Source organism: Camelus bactrianus, chromosome 5 (assembly GCF_048773025.1).
Source record: "Camelus bactrianus isolate YW-2024 breed Bactrian camel chromosome 5, ASM4877302v1, whole genome shotgun sequence".
NCBI classification, from domain to species: domain Eukaryota; kingdom Metazoa; phylum Chordata; class Mammalia; order Artiodactyla; family Camelidae; genus Camelus; species Camelus bactrianus.
This window is the reverse complement of record NC_133543.1, coordinates 22990909-23013948: the sequence shown is the minus strand read 5'-3', so window position 1 is coordinate 23013948 and position 23040 is coordinate 22990909. Positions and strand designations below refer to the sequence as shown.

Below are 23040 nucleotides of genomic sequence, written 5' to 3'. Positions count from 1 at the left end.
CGTAAGTGTGGAGATAAAGGGTTGTCCCTATATGAGAGGTGGGGTGTCTAGTAATACAAGACTAAAGGCTGACCTAATTACTTTCTCCTGAAATAAAGCATTTTTATGAAGAGTTGTGAGATTAATTGTTTCTTGGATTGGTAGAAGTCCAAATAATAAGGTAAGGAATTAAATTAAGACACACACTACTTTGATCCATCTTGAGGGAAAATCTTCTTGACTACCAGGTTGGTAAACTGCTGAAATCAAGAAGGAAACTCAGGATATCTTTTTCTGGGAGACCATTAAGAAATGGGGAGGTAATGATCAGTTCTGAGCAACCGAAACACTTCCCTGCCTGTTAACAGAGACCAGGGTGAGGCAGTCACTCATGGTCCCCAAGTGCCATTTTTACTTTAAGAAAAGGCAAAAGTAAAAGTAAAAATTAAACATTAATGCACAATTTGTGAAATGCACAAGTTGAACTGAGGACATGCTGACATTTAATTAAATAACAAACTCTTTAAAGGCCCTTAATGGAAGAGCTTTAAAGGATATCTGTTTCATTTGCATAAGCACCACAGTGTGACACCTTGCACTATACTGCCTTTCAGATTGGTTATCAGTCAGTAAAATTTGATGTGATACAGCGGAAATGACATCCACGGTACCCATCACCCTATAAGCCACTGGCTTTTGCTGGCAGCGGAGGCTTCTCAGCAAACTCCAGAACACCACTTTCACAGGCAAATTCTATCAGCCGGATGGCATTTTCTGGTTTTATTTGATCTTGAAAAACATTTCATTATGTTTAATTTAGGGAAATGAGATTTCTTTAATTACTATCAGCAGCAGCTATTAGAAGCTCAATTACATTTGCAAATTCATTTTTAAAAGCTTTATGGTTTTCAGATAAAAAATTCAAGATCTAACTGCACCCATTAAAAGTTACGGTTCTTCCCTTTGGTGCCCATGCTTCCAAGAGAGAAGCTATGTTTTATGGTGGAAAATAAATAATACTAGACACTGAAGATTAGCCTAAATAGGACTTCGAATTACTCATTTGAATAAATTAGATATTTCATTAAATGCATTGGTTTAGCAAATGTGTTTATCGAGTCTCTTCCTCTGGGGTTTCGTGTCCACCAGGCTCTGCGGTGTGAAAGGTCAGTGTGTCCCAGCGGGAGGAGAGGCAGCTCACAAGCTGGGAATGCAGATGCTTCTCATCTGTGTGCCTGCCTCTCCCTGCTTATAGTCCTGCAGTGAGTTATTTATCACCACGATCACGTCTGGAGCAGTATTTCCATGAAGGACTGTAAAGGGGGTCCACGTAACCTCCGATTTATTGGTCTCTTGAATACTATCAGTGGTTTTTTAGAAGAGACTCCAGTTTTATGTGTTTGGGAGCTCCTTATGCATGTAATTAAACAGTTATTGGCAGTAGGAAAACTTTCCCCAAAGTCTGGGTATTGGCCTTGTTCTCAGTCAGAGTAGCATCAATAGGTTATTTCCCACATAGATTATAAAGAGAGAAATACGTGTATGTATTAAGATCTAGACAACCTTGGCACCTGTAGTGAGGGGCCCTTGAGAGGACTTGGATCTTCTCCCACATAATCAGATTATATTTCATCTGTCGTGTCTAAAGGAGCACCTTGTGCATAGCAGGTATTTAGAAAATGCCCGTGGATGTGATTTGTTCAACTCTTCTCACGTCGGAAGCAGCCGTTTGCTATACAGTTACAATTAGACCAGTGTTTGCCATCCACTTGGTGGCAATTTTGAGCTAAGGCATAGAGGTGCTATCTTGGAACAAGAAATAGAGAGCATCTTTTGAAAAACCTTGGGGTTGGTTCATTGAATTGCTTCATTGTAATACAAAACCATCTCAGTTGGCAGTAAATATCAACTGCTGCTAATAAAAATTGTAAATGCCTTCGTTGCTGTTTGTCACGGATAAACACACGCAAGGTTCAAATGATTTAAAGTCATTGTTCCTTGGGTTCTTTTTTTGCTAATAAACATGAAGGCGAGAAAATGCCATAACTTATTTAAGGTGTATGCACTTGAAGGGCTTATTTTCATGCTTGTGTACTTGGAAATCTTTGGCGTTATTCTTCCCAACTTGCTATAGCTTCTACCAAGACCACGAAATACTTACTGATGGAAAATAGAGTTATATGCTTTCGGAATTTGGTGTTTGAGTGGATTAGTATTGGAGGGGGAGATCACGCATGGTGCATGTTGGTGGCAATCTTAGGTTTGTTGCTGGCTGTTCATGCCTCAAGTCCACCATGATTCCCAGTGGAAGTTGTATTAAGAGAGTGAATTCATTTAATGAACAAATAATTGGAAGTCAAGTGCTTGCAAGAGCCAGAAACTCATCTCTTACAGTGTGTCAAATGGAAGTCCCACATAAAAATACACATTGCATTTGGGGTCCAAAAGCACAACAGCTTTTTTTGTAAAAAAAAAAAAAAAAGTTAGCAGTGCCATTTCAAATTGTCGTGTGGAACAGACTCATGAAACACTCATCACTGTTTGCCTTCTGTACCCTCATTTTATCTAGTGACTGCACTTTAATAACTTTGTCACCAAAGATGTAAAAATGAACAGGAGCAGTGTGGTTGCAACGATTTGAAACAGTAATAAAGGACAAAGTCAGGTTAATTGTTATTCTCAGAAAGCTTATGATTCAATAGCTGTCTAATTTAATAAAGTCTTGTTACAGTGGAATGATTCAGCTGTAAGAAACTTGTAAAAAATTGTAATAAGCACCAGAGTCAATGCGATCTTTTAAAATTCTTGGGAGTAGCAGTTTTTCATGCTGTCCACTCTCAGGAAGGCTGCGCTGGGCTGCAGAGTTGTTTGTCAGTGCCTGGGTTTATTTTTGTAAGAAAGTATTGATTACAGAGTGAGAAACATTTAGTTTAACAGCAATCAATGATAACAGACAAAAGGACGTTTGAAGTTTTGAAGTCTTTAAAACATGAACTGAATACACAATCTTGGGAGTTAAATTATTGGGAAAAGAGGCATGACCCCAGGGCTACACCAGTTCTAGATGGTAAACTTATTTTTTCTCTCCTGAGTCAACTCAGACGTTGTGAAGTAAGAGGCTTAATTATTGGCTCTATAGGAAAGTCAACTTATTTAGCACACAGTAAATATAAAACTTTTGGTAGAGAGACGAAGAAATAATTTTTTCTGCCATCACCTGTAATCTACACACGAAAGGATCTTACTGTACACTCTGAGTTGTTTGATTTTAATGAGTGGTTAGACTTAAGATTTTATTTCAGCATCTTAGAATATATGATAGAAAAGCATTTGAAACGTCATCCATCAACATTAAATCTCATCGGTTCTTGGAGTATTAGGGAAAAACAGAATATTTGTATGCCTGACCAATTGTTTATCTATCCATATGTTATGACTAATAGTCAAAATTATCTAGTAATGAGATCAGTTTGACATGAAGTAGATCCTTTGGAAATTGTTGATTAAAGTAACTTGAATAATGTCTAATATTAAACAACACTGGCAACAAATGACTTTATACTGGTCTCTCCCAGGAGAGAGGTGCGTATCTATTCCTGAATGAGAATAAGAAGAGACCTTGGCTAATGACTCAGCACCAAATGATAAAATGTAATCCTATGTATAACACAAAACTGGTGCCTTTGTACAGAGAAGTGATCCCACAGGAGATGATAGATTTTTTTTCCTAGAACACTGATGAGCACTAATATTTCATGATTTCCAGAATTGCTAAAAGGTTCATCCTTTCTGGAAAATGCAAAATTAATTTTTTGACTGTTGACAGTGGCTACAATTTCATTAAATTTGGGGGCAGGCATATAAAGTTGTGTTAGTTTTTCAAAAATGGTAAGACCATTCCCGAATCCCATGGCTGCTGGGGTGTTGATGGGTTTTGGATAAAAGAAATACCACCTCCTGGAAAATTAAATGATTAGGATTCACTCCTTTTTATGAGATGTCAGCTGGTGACTGTGATTAAGGGTCTGTAGACTATGACTGAGCTGCCCCCTCCCCAGCTGTTTTTGGAAGTAGTTTATTGGAATACAGCCACACCCATTAGTTACTGTATTTTCTATGCCAACTTTCTTGCTATAAGAGCAGAACTCAGTAGTTGCCACAGAGACTGGATGGCTCATAAAGTCTAAAATATTTACCATCTGGTCTCATATTGAAAAAGTTTGCTGACCCCTGCTCAAGATAGTCATTTTCTGCCACCTATTTGATATGTGATCATTGGAATATTCTTAATGGCAAAGATCATCTCTTTCTTTTTTAAGTCTGTCTCTCAAATCTCTTTTATACCCTACCGTCTCTGACAGATCATGGAAAGGGAGAGGCTTAGTGACAGCTGATTCACAGGTTGAGATGGTAGTCCACTCGACCAAGACAGAAATTCTTTGGTCCTTGTAAAGAGAGGCAGTCAAGCTCTGTGACCCTGGAATCGGATTGCCTAAGCTCAGACCCTGTCTCTGCTGTTTAGTTCCTGTTGCCTCAGCTTCATCATCTTAAAAAAAAATATTGCTTTGGAAAGTGCCTACAGTCTTAGCATGTTGTGAGGAGTCAGTGGATAACACGTGAAAAGTGCTCAGAACACTCAGTCTGGATTCATCATTAATATCATTCTTATTTGTGATATAAGAATATTCCTTTGTTTTCTCTTTTATTCTCACTCACTTGATTTGTCCTGGAACTGCTTATGTAACTTCTCCGTGACTACACAGGCACTCTTTAAACTTACATATGTACACGTTTCCTTGTCTTACACATCAGTGGGGCTGCTGTCACCAGCCATGATTCAAATTTAATGCCTGTGGCCACAATCCTGTTGAGTAGATGGATCCTGTCTATATAAAAAGGAAAATAAAGTAAAACCAGAGAGTCCCAGTTTTATAGCACTTATACTTTTATTTATTCAAAACCTTCTTCTAAGTAACATTCAGTATACCGAACACTTTGTAAATTGTGAACTATGTGTAATTCTCCCTGGTCTACGAGGTGAGGGCTGTTGTGCTAAAGTCAAAAATTTTGAGAGTCCTAGCTTGTATAAAAGTATGCACAGTGCACCAATATTCAATACCTGTAAAAGGGGAGGAACCACATTTCATAATCTGAAGACTTGGTTAAAAAAAAAAAGAAACTTAGCTTTTAACATTGTTACTTTCTGAAGAAAGAAGCAAATTTTTCTTGGAGGAATTTTAATGATACTAATATAATAATGATTAAAATGTTTTATGATCTTGCCAGTTGCTTTTCTATCTTCATGTAAGGGTTTAATTTTGAGCTTTTATATATAAAGGTTTATAATGCAAAGGAAAGTAATATATAAATGTAGATAACAGTTTTAGATATAAGTCCTACAGGAACACCATTCCCCCAGGCTCCTGAAACCTTGCTCTTCACTCAGTTACCTGGGAGGGGAGACTTTGAAGAGGGGATTTGATCTCTGCACTGTGACAAAGACTTGGGGTGGGCTGGATCACCCTGGACAGTTAGCACCTTTTAGGACTTCAGTTGGACCTGGTGATCTAAAGTGCCTTTCCAGGTGTAAATACTCCCATTTGCTTTTGACTGTAAGATCTACAGAAAGATCTATAGGTTTCCATGGGGAAACCTAGCTGAACAGCTTGATTGTGTTCATTCAGTGTGACTGAGACATCCAGGAGAGACCACTTCCAAATGACAGAGGACTGAACACTCAGCTAGGAGTGGAAACTGGGAGAAGCCAGGGGATTACAAGAAAAGTACCCGGAACACAATTTCTGCTGCTCACTTAAGCTGCGTACCAAAGACCTGTAGCCATGAGGTAGCAGTTTCTGCTGTGAGCTTTTCTATACCCTGCCATGCATCGGACAGACATTCTATTAGTGGTAACTGTAGTCTACATTGGCCTGTTTTTCATGACTGTTATTTGTACCATGTGGGGCCATGTTTTCTATTTGCTTCCTCTTGTGACTATTTCCCACCACTCAGAAACTGAAATTATCATAATCTTCTCATCCATTTATGTGATTAACCGAAGGTTAAGTATACTTTTCAAAGAAGTGCTCAGATGGTTTTTTAAGGATATACATTTTCCCTTTCTATAGATTAATGATACTCACTCAGCTCATTTATAGGTCTTTAATGATTTCCCCATAAAACTAATATTTCTATTTAACCTTACGTCTCCGAAATAGCACAAACTATAATTATTCAATGTGTAATATTTTCAGTTTCTTGTAACTTCGGTAATAGTAGGGAATGAAATACTAAAGCATTGAGCCAAAATTTGTGATTAGTTCCACTTAGATCTTTTAAATATTATAGCTGACCTTTGAGTGAAATGATAGAATGGGAAAGTTTGCATTTGCTAACAAGGATAAAGGGCACTGCTAAAAATCATGTTGTTTTAAAATTTCATTTTTCAGAAATAGCCTAGCATCATAAAATAATGGAAGTTGGCTACGTGAAAGTCAATCCAGATGTCGTCAGGGCCTTGTTTAAAAAGAATATTTGGAGAGAGTTTTCGAGAATGAAATTGGAAGTATGAAGGCATTCTAGTGTGTTTTCCAAGTGAATAAAAAAGTATTTGTGAGAAATTAATATTAATTAATGATGTTCCAGAGCCATTTCTTGAGCAGATTTAAAAGGAGAGCTACAGTAGTACCTCATGCAATCTGTTGCTGACATTATAATTACTCTCCTATTTTAGAGGAGTGAATAATTATCATAGCAAATACTTTAATTTCCCATACACATAATTACACCCATTCACTGAAGAAAGGCAGGAACATAAGGATTCCAATCACTGGGGAAAAAAAAAAGATTCTTCATCTGATTAGATTTTTCCTCCTACTATTCTGTAAAGTCTAGTAGGCTGAACAAAAGAACAGTAAAATGTGCTGTCCTAAAAAATGTAATGGAATTATACATGCTTTTTAAGGAGGCCACAACAAATCTAAGAAAGGAAATTTTTGATTTCATAGTTGAGGAGTGAAAGTGACTAATCAAATAAAAGATTTGAATATGAAGTTGGGGATTACAGTCTATGGGCTGTTAGGAGAGGGCAAAAAATGAGACCAAACAAAGGCAACGGTAAGGGGAAGAAAATGACAAACAGGGTACAATGTGTCTGTGGGGTTTTTAAACCAAAGAAAATCTCACTACTTTGTCCTCAGCGTGATCAGAGCCTGAAAGTACAGGCTGCCAACGAAGGGAGAGGAAGTTGTGGGAGCTTAAGAGGATTCCATTTAAATCAACAGGAAGGTACTGGCACTTCTAGAATGCTCAGCAACGTGCTACCTTCTCTGGGGTTTCTTTACCAAGGGCAAGGCTCAATCCCTGCCTGAAGAAAAGGACACTCTTTGAGGAGATGGGGGATAATGATTATATAGGAAATGCTTAGCAAATGATGTGACATCATGTAATTTAAAAAAGCTAAGTCGACTATTAGGAGCATGAATGTACGGGATAAACCATAAATTAGGTGGGCAGTGAAGCAAGAGAGACATCAGGGTAGAGAAGGCAGGGCAACTGTTAACTTTTAGAGTAAATAAAGCTGAAGTTCGAGATTGGAGTGTAGAAGAGAGAATAAAAGATCTCGGAATCCTCTACAGTAAGGAGCGAGGAGAGAAATACAATCACTCGTAGTTTGAAATGGAAACTAAATCTGCTGAAGAAATCCATTCATTTTCCACTGGTCATTGTGGAGTAAAGACAGGAAAAAAAAAAGAGTGGAGGTGAAATGAAGAATAAATAAATCTAGGGGCACGCAGATTGGTCTGGGGCTGGAAGTAAAAATCCTAAAAAGAACTGAAAATTTCCCCCTTCCTTGTATGAAATATACTATATCCATAGAACAGAAAAGAAGACAAAAATAAAAAAACAAATAAAAACTACAAGTAGGAAGGCACTTAATAAAATTGACTTCTGAGAATCCCCAGAGGGATAGAATAATTAATAGCTACTGTTAATTGTGATCAATTAACATGACAACTGAGAAAAATCTGTGACCAGAGGAGGAGAAAGAGTCATTGACTTCTTATAGAAGGAGCCTGTGGTCTGGTAAATGAAGCTTCTTTTCTAAGTAAAGTTGAAAATTGAGCCTTTAACCAAATAAACTCAAGGAGATGATTGGGCTAAGGGAAGGAGTGTGTCTGGATTTGGCAGTTGACAAGGAAACCAAGCTTCTACTCATTTGATTACTCAGTGTCTTACTTTTCTCCGTCAGCCTACATCATCACCATAATCACTTTGAATGATTGAAAGACTTTCCTCCCAAAGACTTGGGAGGAAATGGTTTTCTGAGAATCTTGTTGAAGCCAGAAAGTCACTGAGTCAGAAAATCCTGTGAAAAGGCCTTTTCCAACTCTAGGGACCATTGTTTAATTGGTTAGTTTTTTTTTTTTCTTTTTTTTAGTAGAGGGACTGAGAATTGAACCCAAGACCTTACGCATGCTAAGCCCCCCCCCCCCCTCCACCAGGGACCATTGCTAATGAATGACAGTAGCAAAACAGGAGCAGCCCCTGCTGGTCCCTACTGGTCCCTGTCATGGTAGTCTTTGACTTCCGGGGTCCACCCTGAGGAAGAATTATCCTGCTCAAATATGTCATCCTGTCATTCTCCTCAAGATCTACTGAGACCTGTGGTTGTTTGGAAACTGACTGGAACCAATGCCTCTGGGGTCACTGTTTCACCACCTCACTTCTCAGTTGTGTGATGCCCAGTATTACCATTTTAACATTGCCTGTTTCATACTAGACAAGAAAACCATAGCCTTCACCTCTAGTCTATAGCTTTACCCACCTCATTATCATACAGGGATGCCTGCCACCCTCAGTCATACTTAGTATGAAACCCATCCTATGACTGACCCCCAAAATATTTACAACCCCTTGTCCTATATAAATACTATGTTTCATCTTGTTATAGTCTTCATGTCACTATATTTATGTTTTTTTCTTGCTGTTGTAGAGGAGGAGAAATTCTCCTCTACCTTCTTTGGGTCTTTGCCTGGATCTAAGAATTAAACTGATTATGACAGATGAGCAGAAGGAAAACAAACACATTTTATTAGATTTTTATGTACCCATGGGTGCCTTCAGAAGAAAATGAAGACTCAAAGAAGAGATCAGAGCAGGAAGCTTTTTATACCTTTTAGATTAAAAAAAAATAATTAATTTGTGAAGGATTGATAAGACAGAGGGGTTTGGGCTAGAGTTACTAAGTGGTGACGAATACTAGTAAGTTAAGAGTTAGTTTAACAAAGTTTGTCTGTATAGATTTCTTGGCCCCAAATTTTCTGTCTCTAGTGATAAGAATGTCTTCCTTCCTACTGGGAATGGGGAGGATACGTCTCACGTGAGGGTTTTATGACCTGTTGCAGGGAAGAAGGAGAAAGGGTTTGGGGAAGATCAGAGTGAACTTCCAGCTTCTCAAACTCCTTCAGCATCAGATATTCAATATGTCAAGGTGCTATGTTTGGGGGTAACAATGTCCTAAACCCCATCACTGTGACGGTGGCCAATTTTATGGATGCATACAATGTGAGAGTGGAAAGGGACCTTGGCATTTTAGAAGGGGGTCCAAAGAGGGTAAGTGAATTTCCTCAAGTTGCCCAGCAAATTAATGGAAGAACCAAAATGATAGTCACCCAGACTGTTAGAGCAGGCAGATAGCTAGATATGAGCAGAGAAAGGGGAACACAGGCCAAATGGCAGAAATTGGACAGAAAGAGGGGCATAGGCCAAATGCAGGAAACCATCATGTAAGCACTAGAGGTCCCTAGGCAAAGAAAGAAAAGCAGGAACCTCTGGGCTGATAAGTGGTCACACCTGTTGGGATGATGAGTGGCCTGAAGGCCGACAAAGAAAGGGGGGAAGAAGCAGGAATCTCAGTGTCTGAATGTAACCTTTCGCTCATTATGCCCTCATTTCAATAAAATTAGCCTTGCAGATTAGAAGTGCCCATCATGCACTGACACCAGGACACTTCTGATCCAGACTAAATAAGGACAAAAGCCCCTCCTCCCCTCTGGAAGGCAGAGGAAATCAGGGAATACGACCCCGAATCCCTCCCTCCCCAGTGATTCTTCTGCCCACTCATTTCTACACTCTAGGTAACCAACTTGCCAAAGAAACTCAGGGCAGCTGCTCACCTGAGCCTGCCCGCTCTCCCTTTGAGAGCGTACTATCTTTCCCTTAATAAATCCCCACTTTACTTTCTTAACCTCTGCGTCGTGTCTCTGAATTCTTTCTGGGACGGGACAAAAACCTGGACACTGGCTACATCTGCTGGCAACAAGACTACTAGCCTCTACTGGACTGCTTTCATTGGGGTCATGGTGCAAATCAGGACACTTTAAAGTGATGAAAACTGTGGGAAGTGGATCAATGTATAACTTTATCTTCTTTTTTTTAGCTGTATGGTTATACTAAAATCAAAACTGCATTACTTTATATTATGGATACAATATTACTATTTTATTCTTCACTTGTATTTCTAGTTGATAAATAGAACAGATCAGTGACTCTTTGCAAAAGACAGTTTCATTTTCTCTCTTTGTAGGAGGCCGTGCTTTGTCATTATTTGTTCCCTGGTGCCTTTATAATCCGTATCCATCCTGACGTAGCAAACCGTCATTTTATCATGCTCTCCTGCACAACCCACCCTGAAAATACTCCTCCCATAAAGTTCACATCTGTAGCTTTTGATAAGTAATAAACATATCGATAATTTTTGCCTAAGAAAATGTCATCATAGGGAGTGATTCACCTGTGGTGTGTTCCTTTTCGAGGTCCTGTCTAGCATTGAGGGCATTTTTAAGATCCTCCTAGGTGCTCATTTGTCTTCTTTACCCCTGAAACTTCTCCTTCTCCCACCCCCACCCCCCCTTTCCTTAATTCTCTCTCACCCTTTCCTCCTTCCTCTCAATTTTTTTTAAACCAAGCTCTGTAAATTTTTTTTCTTTTAAGAATAAAAGCTTTGTCTCTCTTAGGCGATATTATCAGCACTGCGGATGTATTTTGGGCTGCTTCTCTCCTAGCATCTCAAAATCTGATTTTGTTTCTTGTTACAGCCAACTGTACAGGCTTTAAAAAAAATCAATTCTTAAGTTCCTTATCTGTTTCTCTGCTTCTAGGATAACTGAGTCTTTCATAACTAATGGGGATATTGAATTCAGGGAGCCTCACGGGGAAAATATATTGCAATTTGTGTAAAAAGCAAAAATGAGGCTGCAATTAGAGGTAATAACTACAGTTTAATTTAGACCCATTTTTACATGGGCTTGATAGAAAGTGGTTAATGTAGAGTTTTTCCATTAAAAACTAGTTTTCATGAAAACATAACAGTTTAATTTTGTTACTGATGTGCGTTTGGTGTATGGACTTCTGAAGAAAAATAATCGTTTGTCAATTTTAGATTCTTAGTAGATAGCAAGAGAATTAGAATGGTTATTCTGGTCTCTGTGTAATCTTAAAATGTTTCATTATACATTGGGTGTTGATTGATGAACACATGGCCATACCTGTGATTCTCTGGCCACCAATTAATAAGCAAATCTAGGCAGAAGTTTTGATTTGCTTATTGGATCTTACTGCCATGTCTTCTACTTGTGTTATTTAATCAAATGTACTTTTCTAATAGTCTAAGTTAAAATCCCCATTGCCTAGTATATGGTTTGTTTGCTGGATTCTGCATTTCTTGAATGAGTTCATATATTTTTGTCATCAATACCCAGGAATATTATTTAATCCGTATGACCTTCTCTAATGGCTTTTGTTCATTTCTCACTATCTTTTAGGCCCTATTATTATCCAAGAATGTTAATTATTTCCCGTGATTCTTTGATTATAAAATATTACTCAACAAGAATATGATAGCTCAAATACATTTCAGGAAATCTTTTGAAACAGAAACGTATAGTGAATATCTTTTTATGTAACATCACGTACCTTTAAGCATCAAGTCAATGTAGAAAACCTCTGGATGAGTTGATGTCTCATGTCGCTCACTAAGCAGGACTTGCATGGAGTCTTGGCACATGTGTGGAGATGCCTCTCATGTGATGGTGCCGTGTTTCCCCAGCACATGACCATGCATGGTGGCACTAGAATTGTCACAGCAAGTGAAGAAAATTCCTCTTTCTTTTCCAAACTCTGAATCTTCTGTAACCAACTTTGCAGGAGTATCACCCACTGATGTCACTAGAATCACCAAATATAAGTAGACCTCAAACAGAGGTATTTATTGACTTTCTATATTTGAAATCAAATGGTAATGCCTTAATATTAACCCCTGAAGTTTTGACACATCACCAATCCAGCCATTTGTTTAAGATCAGACTCAGTGATGGGAATAAAAATAATACCTTATAGGGAAGTCCAAACACAAGGTTATACGTGTTCTAGATGACATCTGTGATTCAATTACCCCCTCAGTTCTTACATTAAAATGTAATTTAAAATGTACTTCCTCTCAGTACTAAAGTTTGATTTACTTAAAAAACACATTTTTTAGCTTTTTATAAGAAATATATAACTACAATATTCATTTAATATGTAGTGGTCATTAAAGACAAAAATGCCTATAGTATTTATCAAAAGTAACTCAAGTATATTAGACAATCTAAGCTATATGGTTCCAGTTCATCATATCTTATTTTTATATGAGACCTTCAGGATTTTGCAGTGCTTTACCATACATTATTTTACTCATTCCTCTCAGTGATAGTATAAAATTGGCGTAGGCGGTTTTATTCTCCCCAATATGCAGAAGAAACTAACTTAAAATCATTAGGTTTTAAGTTAAGTGGCTTGTCTAAACCCAACTGATTAGCAAATGGTACAGTCTAAACTAGCAGGTGCTAGCAGTCACCATTCTCTACTTACATATCTTCCCATTCTGTTATTCAGCCTCTGAATTCACTTCTCTCTCCACACAGTAGTCAGCTGATCTTTGCAGAATCTTTATCAGATCCTGTCACTCACTCGATTAAACCTTGGTAACAAGTTCCCATTTCACTCAGGATACAATCACACATCTTTAATATGTATGACCTTTTTGGTCCCCTGGCTCCTTATGCCTGTATCCTGTGCTAGTCCTGTCCCTTTGCTTACCAGGCTCCAGGCACACTGGGCTTCTCTTTGTTTTTGTTTTTTTTTTTTTCATATGTAATGAAAGATTTTCCATTTACTACCCCTTCTGCCTACAGTACTAATCCCTTCTCTTCCCCAGATAAATCCTAGTCATCACAGAGATCTCAGTTTACATATTAATTCCTCAGAGAAACCTTCCCCTAACCCACCAAACAAAATCAGTTCCTCTTGCTGTCATCTTTCAGCAAACCCTTAATTATCCATCAGTTTATATTGATATATTTATCTAGGTGATAGGTCATGTAGCCCCTGCTGTCTCCACCAGCGTGTGAGTCTACTGCAGTCAGGAATCCCATCCATTGGATTCATTGCTGGTCTCCTGCTCTGCTCCAGTTCCTGGCACGTAGTAGCTGTTCAGTAAACATACATGGTCTGAGTGAATGAATAATCCATGTGGGTGTGTACACAGCTCTTTTTCTAAGATGAGTCGTCTGTTAAATTAGGAAATAATCATAGAATCTATACATTTTTCTCCATCTGCGGGTAACATACAGATAGAAACGGCTTTTCGGAGCCTTGAAACGATTTAAGCAAGTCTTAGAAATTTATCAGGTGAGGAATTTAAAAAACAAAATGGGTCACCCAAGGAAATTGTGGAGTCTCCTTCACTTGTGGTTTAATCAGAGGTTAGTAATTGAGGATATTTAAGGTCTATATGAAGGCTATGAGATATGGACAAGATCATTGGGTAGAACAAAGACTTGGAATTAAAATACTTTTCCTTTTTTTTTCTTATGTTTGAATCTCTGTTGAAGGTCCAACTTTACTTGTACCTGGAAACTGAAAAGGTTTTGGAATTCTACTCTTGATTTAGAATTCTCTTTCTCCACCATGATATATAACTCTGCTATAATACGACATATGTGTTCCCTTAAAAAAAATCACTGCACAGGGCTTGTGGGAAAAATTAAACTAGGGACATAATACTCAAAAACTTTGTCAGTGACTCATTAAAAAAAAAGATAGGCATCTAATAAAAACGGCAGCTAAGTTTTACGATGTTAAGTGGTTAAGAAATATGTAAGTAATACAATAAAAATGGCACTTTACCTTGAAAAAGATGTCATGGGAAGGGCTGTAGCTTGTGAGTTATTGTGAAGCAGTGAAGAGAAGGCTGCCTGAAATCAGAGGGCAGGTGGTACCATCAAGTGTGGATGGAATGGCTTGTAATATGTGTGGTGGACCAAGGGCACTGGTCCGTCTATCTGAGATGGATGTGATTTGTGTATTTCTGCACTGGCTTCAGCGGGGTGCTGTTTGTTGTTTCACTTCACATTTCTCATGAATGAAGTTGGGCATAAGCAAATGTGAGATTTGCATTGTGTTGAAATTGTCCCTTAATATATCCATTGCACAAAGTTGTACTTTTAAATAAGTGTTAAGAGGTGGTCCAAGATGGCAATGTTGGAAGATCCAGAACTCGCCTTCTCCCACAGACACGCCAAATCTAGCCAATCTGTCCCTACTTGAGGATGACTTGATTTTACATGTAAAACCCTAAAGACTGTACCAAAAAAAGAACTGATAAAACTAATAAATTCAGTAATGTTTCAGGATATAAAATAAATAAATAGAATTCTATTGCATTTCTCTACACTAACAATAAACTACCATAAAGAGAAACTAATAAATTAATCCCATTTACAATTGAAGCAAAGAGAATAAAACACCTAGGAGTGAATTTAACCAAGGAGTTGAAAGACCTGTGTGTTGAAAACTACAAGACATTAATAAATGAAATTGAAAACACAAATAAATGAAAAAGTATTCTGTGCCCATGGATTAGAAGAATTAATATTAAAATGTCTATACTACCCAAAGCAATCTGCAGATTCCATTCAATCCCTATCAAAATTCCAATGGCATTTTTCACAGAAATAGAACAAGCAATCCTAAAGTTTTTATGGAACTACAACAGACCCCAAATGGACAAAGCAATCTTGAGAAAAAAGAGCAAAGCTGGAGGCATCATGCTTTCTAATTTTAAATTATATTGCAAAGCAATAGTAATCCAAACAGTATGTTATTGGCATAAAAGCAGACATGTAGATCAATGGAGCTGAATAGAGAGCCCAGGAATAAACACACACATACACAGTCAATTAATTTATGTCAAGGTTGCCAACAATGTAAAATGGAGAAAGACAGTCTCTTCAATAAAATGTGGTAAGAAAAATAGACCGCCACATGCAAAAGAATGAAACCAGATCACTATCTTATACCATACAAAAAACTTAACTCAAAATGGATTAAAGACTTAATGGAACATAAGACTTGAAGCCATAGAATTCCTGAAAGTAAACATAGGTGGAAGCTCCTTGACATTGGTGTTGGTGATTATTTCTTGGATCCAACCAAAAACAAAGTCCCACAAATGTGACCACATCAAACTGAAGAGCTTCTGCACAGCAAAGGAATCCACCAACAAAATGAAAAAGCAGCCAACTGAGTGGGAGAAAATATTTGCAAATCATATATCTGGCAAAGGGTTGATATCCAAAATATAAAAAAGCAGAGCCTGGAAGGAGCCCTAGACTTTGAATAGAGAGGGCTTTTTAAGCAGATAGGAGGAGCATGGTCAAATTTGCAGAGGCACAGGATGTGTAAGTATTTTTAGAGCACCTTGATTTCATTTCCAGGAAAGGTCTAATGTTTCCTTCATGGTCTTCAGGAGACCTTTTTCTCCATGAGTTGTACAATGCATCAGGTTTCATTTGGATAATTCATGGTACAGAGTCATAGTTCTGATTTATTTGGAAACTCAAGTCTCTGCTTCCTTTCTTTCCCTTTAAGAATGTAGGTCCCTTCATACAAAAAAACAAACAAAAAAAACCCCCAAAACCCTAAGTTACCAAAGGGGAAAGGAGGGGAGGGGTAAATTAGGGGTTTGGGATTAACAGATATATACTAGTATATATAAAATAGATGAACAACAAGGACCTACTGGATAGCACAGGGAACCATATTCAGTTTCTTGTAATAAGCTGTAATGGAAAAGAATCTGAAAATTGTGTGTGTGTGTGTGTGTGTGTGTATGTGTATGTATGTATATTACTGAATCACTTTGCTATACACCTGAAACTAACATTGTAAATCAACTATTTTTCAATTAAAAAAAAAAGATTTAAAAAAAATCTATGTCCCTTATAATCAGGCGTTGAGTCTTTGATTTTCATCATAGAGTGTATATCCTGTACACAAAGTGCTTAATTTTGTAACAGCCATAATCATAATAGCATGACTTGATAGTTTTTAAAGCAATGACAACAGCAAAACAAAAACAAAAAAATTGGTTAGTGTGGCTGAGTCCGTAATGTCAGGATCTGAGCTTGTATGCTTTATGAAGTGAGTTCCTGGAGTGAATATTTGCCAAGCCATCTTTCTTGGGTCATTTAGTCCCTCTTTTAATCCCTGATGCCCATTCATAGGGATCTAGTTTTCTAGGATTACAAATAAAGTGGGCGACTTCACCGATTTCTATCTGTGAAAACCTAATTGGACAAACACAAACGAATTCTTTAACTTGATTCCCATCAGTTCCGTAGTATAACTAAGTTGAAATTCCTGGTCCTTCTATAAAGATCAGTAATGTTCCCTTTAGAGCATATACCGGAGTTGGAAGAGATGAAATAATTCTGAACAAGCACTAATGGACTCACTCATTATTACTTGAATTGTTATGCATTTGGTAGTATTACTCAGTCATGGTGTTGGGGGTCAAGAGTTTCTTGTCTTGTTGCAGAAAGAATTCAGAGACAAGACGCGGAGGTTAAGAAAGCAAAGCAAGGATTTATTAAGGGTTAGGTAGTACGCTCCCAAGGAAAGAGCGGGCAGACCCAGGTGGGTGGCTGCCTCGAGTTTCCTTGACAAGTTTTTATGTGAATGTAAAAATGAATGGGCAGAATATTCATTGGTGGGGAGGAGTTTGGGGTCATCTTTCCTGATCTGCATCCCAGCTCCACCTTCCCAGGTGGGGAGGAGGGATTTTTCATCCTTATTTAGTCTTGATCTGCAAGTTGGATGAGGTCGTAATGAACAAAAGGTTACATTCGGATGGGGGTATCATAAGCAAAGGTTACATTTGGATGGAGGTCATAATGATTGAAGGGTTACATTCGGATGGTGGGAATTCCTGTCCTGTCCCATCCTTCTGCCTCCAGGATACTTATCAACCCAGAAGGTATGGTTTTTTATTAGTCTAAAGGATCCTGTTTTTCTTGGTCTGTCCCAGGACCCCTGCTGATTAAAAGATGTATGGTTTTCTGCCATTTGCCTGTGTCCCCCTTTTTCTGCTCATATCTAGCTTCTGGCCTGCTCTAACAATGAAACTTCATCTCTGCATAGGAAGGCACCTGGCTTAGGGGAAGTCATTCAAGCATTAGAGTCAAATCAGCCAGGATTGAAAACCTGTTACCTTCTGGGGTTTTTTTGTTTTGTTTTATTTTTTTGGTTTTTGGTTTTGTCTTTTTTTTCTTTTAACAACAAATTACATAGATGTCTCTGATCCTTGGTTTCTTATATAATAAGAGATTAAAAATAGAACCTACTTCATGGGGTTGTAATGAGGATGAAATTAATTTAAATGTAAAGTTCAAGTTAGCACTTAGTAACCAACAGCTATTACTAATTTTTTAAATAATATTTAAGAAGCACCTTAAAAGTCATCCCCTGTGTGCCTCTTATAGCATGAGAAGCTGATCCATGAATTGGAAGAGGAGAGACACTTACGTCTGCAGAGTGAGAAGCGGTTGCAGGAGGTGACCCTGGAGTCAGAGCGCAGCCGGATGCAGATGCGTGGCCTGCAGCAGCAGTTCTCCAGGTATTGTTCTGTCCTGAGCATCTTGCTTCAGGAGGTGCAATGACACCTTTGTTTGAATTCCCATGCATTTGAGGAGCTAATGACCAGCAGTTTAGACCTTCTAGCCAAGCCATCCGGTTGCATTTGGACCCATTTTCTGGAACTTTCCATGGGCGCCTCAGTCTTTATTGAAGTTGGTTGTCTTTTCTTCCCCAGTGGCTTTCACGGTATCTTTCAGTAAGATGTGGTGGCTTTGTGGCCTATAGGCATGTCCTATGGAAGGTCAGCCAGGAGGATGAACTTTTACTGGTCCTCATAATCCTATTTCAGGTGGCGAGAGTGTGAATCGTCCCATAAGCTCTTATTCATTACTTAGAGTAAATATTTAGGAACAGTTTTTAAAAAATCTAAATCAATGAGTTTCTTTCCTTTAAAAAGATGTAACTTGAACTTGAAAGGATCCTGGAAAAGTAGTTTTTCTCTGATTTAATTCCAGCACAGTAAGAATCTTTCAGCTTTCAATTACAGTTAATATGGGGCCAGGTGAAAGTTCAACCTACTATTTAAAATCTATTCAGTTTTATGAAAAAAACATAAACTTGCTCAATTACAGTCCTGGGACCAGATACAGGCCCCCTGTGAGGGACAGTTTGCTTTCATTTCTATATTTCATTCACCATTTGCAAAACTAGGAAAATAATTTTGTTTCTTTTCTCCCTCATGAGGATATTCCAGGCAGAATCAGGTTTGAGAAGTAGCCGAAATTTTTCCTTAGCAAACTGTGTGGGTCTTATCTTTAACTTACCATCGGGATTTGGATATGATCAGTAATGGATAATGTGCTTCCTCATTATGAGACTTTTATAATGACAGCTTAATTTTCAGATGTGTTGGAGGGAGAGGCCAAAATTGAGCCTTCAGATGATTTATCTCAGGGTGGCTAATACTGTGAATATTTGCACCTTTGGTTTAGAGGCTTCTTGGAGGAACAGGGTAGGAAGGATGGATGACTTCTCTGTGTTCAGAGTCATAATTTAACACCCTGCTCAACTCTTCGAGCCCTTGATAATACAGGTGCTGTAGAAATGCACCAATCAATACTTTAATGAACGCATGTCCCACCCCTCAAGGCTATTACTTATACAGCCCGGTGCTCAATTTTTCATTCTGTTTGATGGTAACTCTCACTTTATGTCTCCCAACTTGAAATAGTAGATCCTCCCCCACCCTCTGAAGCAACTTTAAAACAAGTACTCTTTGTAATACTTGCCATCTTCATGATACAAGAAAGGAGGCGGCAGATCTTGCTACCCTTGTGCTGTCTAATTGAGATGTCTCTGTATTCGGGCTATTGATTTGCAAGGCGTGAGGCGCATGGCGCAGTGAATTATTTTCATACGATGCCAGGTCACTTGCTGTAAATCAAATGACAATCCCATACAGATTGGGGCTGCACACGAGTCAGGGATACATCCTAGACTGAAAGAGAAGATAATTATGTGTAAAACAAACAGTGTTGGGTTTTTCCCTACTGCTTTTGTGAAGATTTCTGCGCCGCCCCCTACCCCCGCCAGGGCACTCAGTTTTCTTAGGAAGGCTTCACTGAAATTGAAAGTTCAAGTCCAGTTACAGCCAGGCAACTAACGAAATCAGCAAAAGATGAGGTGTGTAACACATAGGATCATTGCACAATAACTTCAGTACGCCCACTAAACCATTTCTGATGGCCTTTCACATTTTTAACTTTAATTTGTAATATATGTCTGATTGTTTATTTAAATATTCCTGTTACTATAATCTAAGTCTTTGTAAAATTCTCAGTGTTACAGAACATGTCTATAGCACATCACCCTTGGACATGGTCAGAATCTAAATGCTCACGTAAATAAGGTCTATGGTCCAAATAGTTGCATTGATTTTAAAATTGTATATTTATAATTTTCTCCTTTTTTTCCTGGGTAGACTGGTTCCTTTTGTGCACAGTGATATGTGAGATGTCATGTAGACCTACCTTGAGTATTGTTCGTGGGATGAGTTTTCTTTTAAAAATAATGTAATAACCTACCTTTTCAAAGGGCGTGAAGTGGCTTACAACAAAAGGTAGTTATACAATAAGACTTTAAAAATAAAAACAGAAAATAAAGACCCAAAAGGGGGAATGTGGCAAGTAATCATACTTACACAGCCCAGCATGTTTTCTGAATGTGAGCATTTAGTTTAGCTCTAAGATTCCTGGCAGACAAGTTGAAAAGGAAAACACAAGGGGATATGTAATTCTTAATAGACAAAGGCTATGACTTCTTAAAGAGAGAAACATTATCTCTGGTAATAAACTCATAGTAGAATGCCTCTCATAGTCCCCTTCAGAGATGGCATTGAAGGATATAATAGACAATGGTCCAAGATGGTGCAAATTAAAATTAATTTGTGAAAGTATTACTACTTATGCTGTGTCACTTATGTCTGCAAAGTTAGGCAGTTTCTGGATTTCACAAACCACATGGTTTAAGAATGCTGGGTCTATGCCTAAGTGGAAGCAAGTAAAGCAGGAAGAACTCCAGTGCTCAGAGTTCTCCAGTCAAGCACTCATCTTCAAGTTCATGGGGACACGTAAACATACACGTGTTATACCTTTCGAAAACCTCTTTTATGAACCAAGAGCCCAGAGGCGTGCGGTGCTGAGGCCTGGGCTGGGTTGGGTGAGGTATTTTCCTGGTATGTGTGATGGAACTGTAGCCATGGGAACATCTAAGCAGTAGTTAAGGAGATTCTGAGTCTCAGATTCAGGGATGATATGAGGCTTTGAAGGGGGAAGCAAATAATGAAGTTAGAAGCTGGGACAGTGAGATGTGTGTGTGAAATAGAGTTCAGGTGTCAGAATGAGCAATTCCGAATTGGTTTGAGGCTTGACTTTATGCAATTTCAGTTAGGTATTGGGCCTGGTGGCTTAAAGGCACCAGGCAAACCTGAGCTTCTGCGATTATCTGTGATAATGAGTAAAGGGATCCCTTAGGTGATAAAAATCTATAAAAGTGTTTGAATGAGTAGTTCTCTTTTATGTCACCACCAAACCTTCATCCATAATCTCTTCTTCCCTCTTGACCTCTGATTGGGGTACAATGGTCAGCAGTGGTCCAAAATTTGGGCAATTAAAAAAAAAAGGATATGACCAGAGGTTACATAATTAGCTCTAAGCTCATAAATCAGAAATTGCCTGCACGGAGGGTGATTCAGGCAGCCATATCAAACTTGATTCAGACCATTTACCTTCTCTAATGTAAATACAAGGAAGAAAAAAGATACTTTCAAATTAAGCCTTCCCCATAGATGAAGACATGAGTCAAGCCGGAGGCATAAGGTGGTACTTACAGGCAGGTGATGGTACTGTTAGGGCTGGCCCTTCCTTTTCTTATTACTTAGTGACATAAATCAAAGATGCTTTCCAGATGTCATAATGATCACTTAACCCTTTGTCTGTGTGGTGTACGTGTCTGGGCTTATTTTATGTGGGATTAGCTTTGTGATTCACCCTATAATTCCGTCTCCACCATCCCTGTAACTGTTTGAACTGTGACTGTCAAGCCAGCCAAGGTTAATGGTGTGAATTGAGGCTAGGGCTCTGCTTTATATCCTATGTAAAGATAATTAGTGTTTGAACCACCAGCCTCACTCCTCCACCTTGAGTGAATGCAGTTTTTATGCTTCAGTTCAGCATACCTGGAGAAGCACTTCCAGGACACTGTCTCCAACTAGACAGGGTATATGAAGGTGGGATAACAACAATTTCTAAAAAACAGACTTGGGAAGAAAGAAATAAACAACTCTACAGAGTACTGATTTCATGCAAACCATGCATGATTTGCACGTGTATTTGAATCGGTTCCTTTGGAAACAATCTAATGACTGTGTAGGCTGTTACTGAAAGCTGCTGTTCTTATCAGACAATCAACCGCTTTTATTGTGTGCACGATAAGATAGGAGACAGGATGCGTCCTCAGAAAGTCTACTCCAGTGGAGCTGCCTTATGTACATATATGAACAAAAGAACACATTTATAGTTTAGCTATACATGAAGGGAAATTTTGTCTAAATTCTGGATACCCAGACTTCATATTTGTCGGTGGCGTGTTATCATGCAATGGCATGAGGCAAATCTGATGAAATTAATGATTGTAGTGATACTAGCAGTAATGATACCCATGTGTATGGTGTGGCAGCCCTATGCTGCAATTTATTTGAAGTGTTAAATTAGAATCAACCTGGTAGACTCACCATCAGGCAGACATGTTTTGTAAACTATCAGCAGTTAAGCAAACTATATCACACCCAAAACATCAGGAACCCATCAGTTTCCCTGCAGCCTTGAAATGTTCCATGCATGAGTGTGTGTGTGTGTGTGTCCATGCGTTTACACCATGCAGTGTAAATTTTAGTAAAGGGAGCAATGAAGCTTTATCACCCATGATTGACTAAGGTAGTTAAAAATCACCCAATGGAATCCAAGCTTTCGCTCTCTACTTCCAGGATTTCTCTGCACCCGTTTTGACCTTCTCCCTCCGTGCTGTTATCTGCTGCCTTGAAGCTGTTTCTTTCCTTATTGTAAGGGAATTTCTCCTATCACAGTTGATTGCCATGCTCAAGTGCAGTCTCCTGCATGCCAAACTTGAAGGAGATGTATGTACATTGAGATGGTTTTACTACTTAACTTGTTCACTGGCTGCTGTTTACATTATTAGCTCTCAGAGACTTTATGGGGTCCTAGGGTTCATTTCCTGCTGCCCATTTGGAAGCTGTAGGCACCTGACGTAGAAGTGTGTGTTGAAGAAGGTAATAAGCCCTTAAGTGCCCTGCACACGTATTTCCTTCTACCTCTGTATCTGTCTGATACATTAAAAGAACATTTTCCGTACGTCTTTAGAAGGAGTGAGACATAACAAGAGAAGAGCTATCAGCTGACCTTTCGGCATCAGGGCTCCTCTGCCCACCTTCTACACTTGTTCCCGGCTCTGACTGTTCGTCAGCGGTAACCCATCACAGAGGCTGGCTCTCCTGAGTGCCTCGATCCTCCTGATGAACATAGAGGA

General features: G+C 38.6%; 1 protein-coding gene across 9 annotated transcripts in view; it reads left to right on the top strand.

Moving 5' to 3' along the window:
- Nucleotides 1-23040, top strand: part of NCKAP5 (NCK associated protein 5) — a 918990-nt gene that overhangs the window by 471465 nt on the left and 424485 nt on the right. For all 9 annotated transcript variants that reach the window (XR_012506967.1, XM_045508840.2, XM_045508844.2 and 6 more), the window contains one exon: nucleotides 17844-17977. Coding sequence is in view for 8 of the 9 variants with exons in the window: in XM_045508840.2 (XP_045364796.2) it covers nucleotides 17844-17977 (134 nt within the window). In the remaining variant the exon portion in view is untranslated. The remainder of the gene's footprint in view (nucleotides 1-17843; nucleotides 17978-23040) is intronic.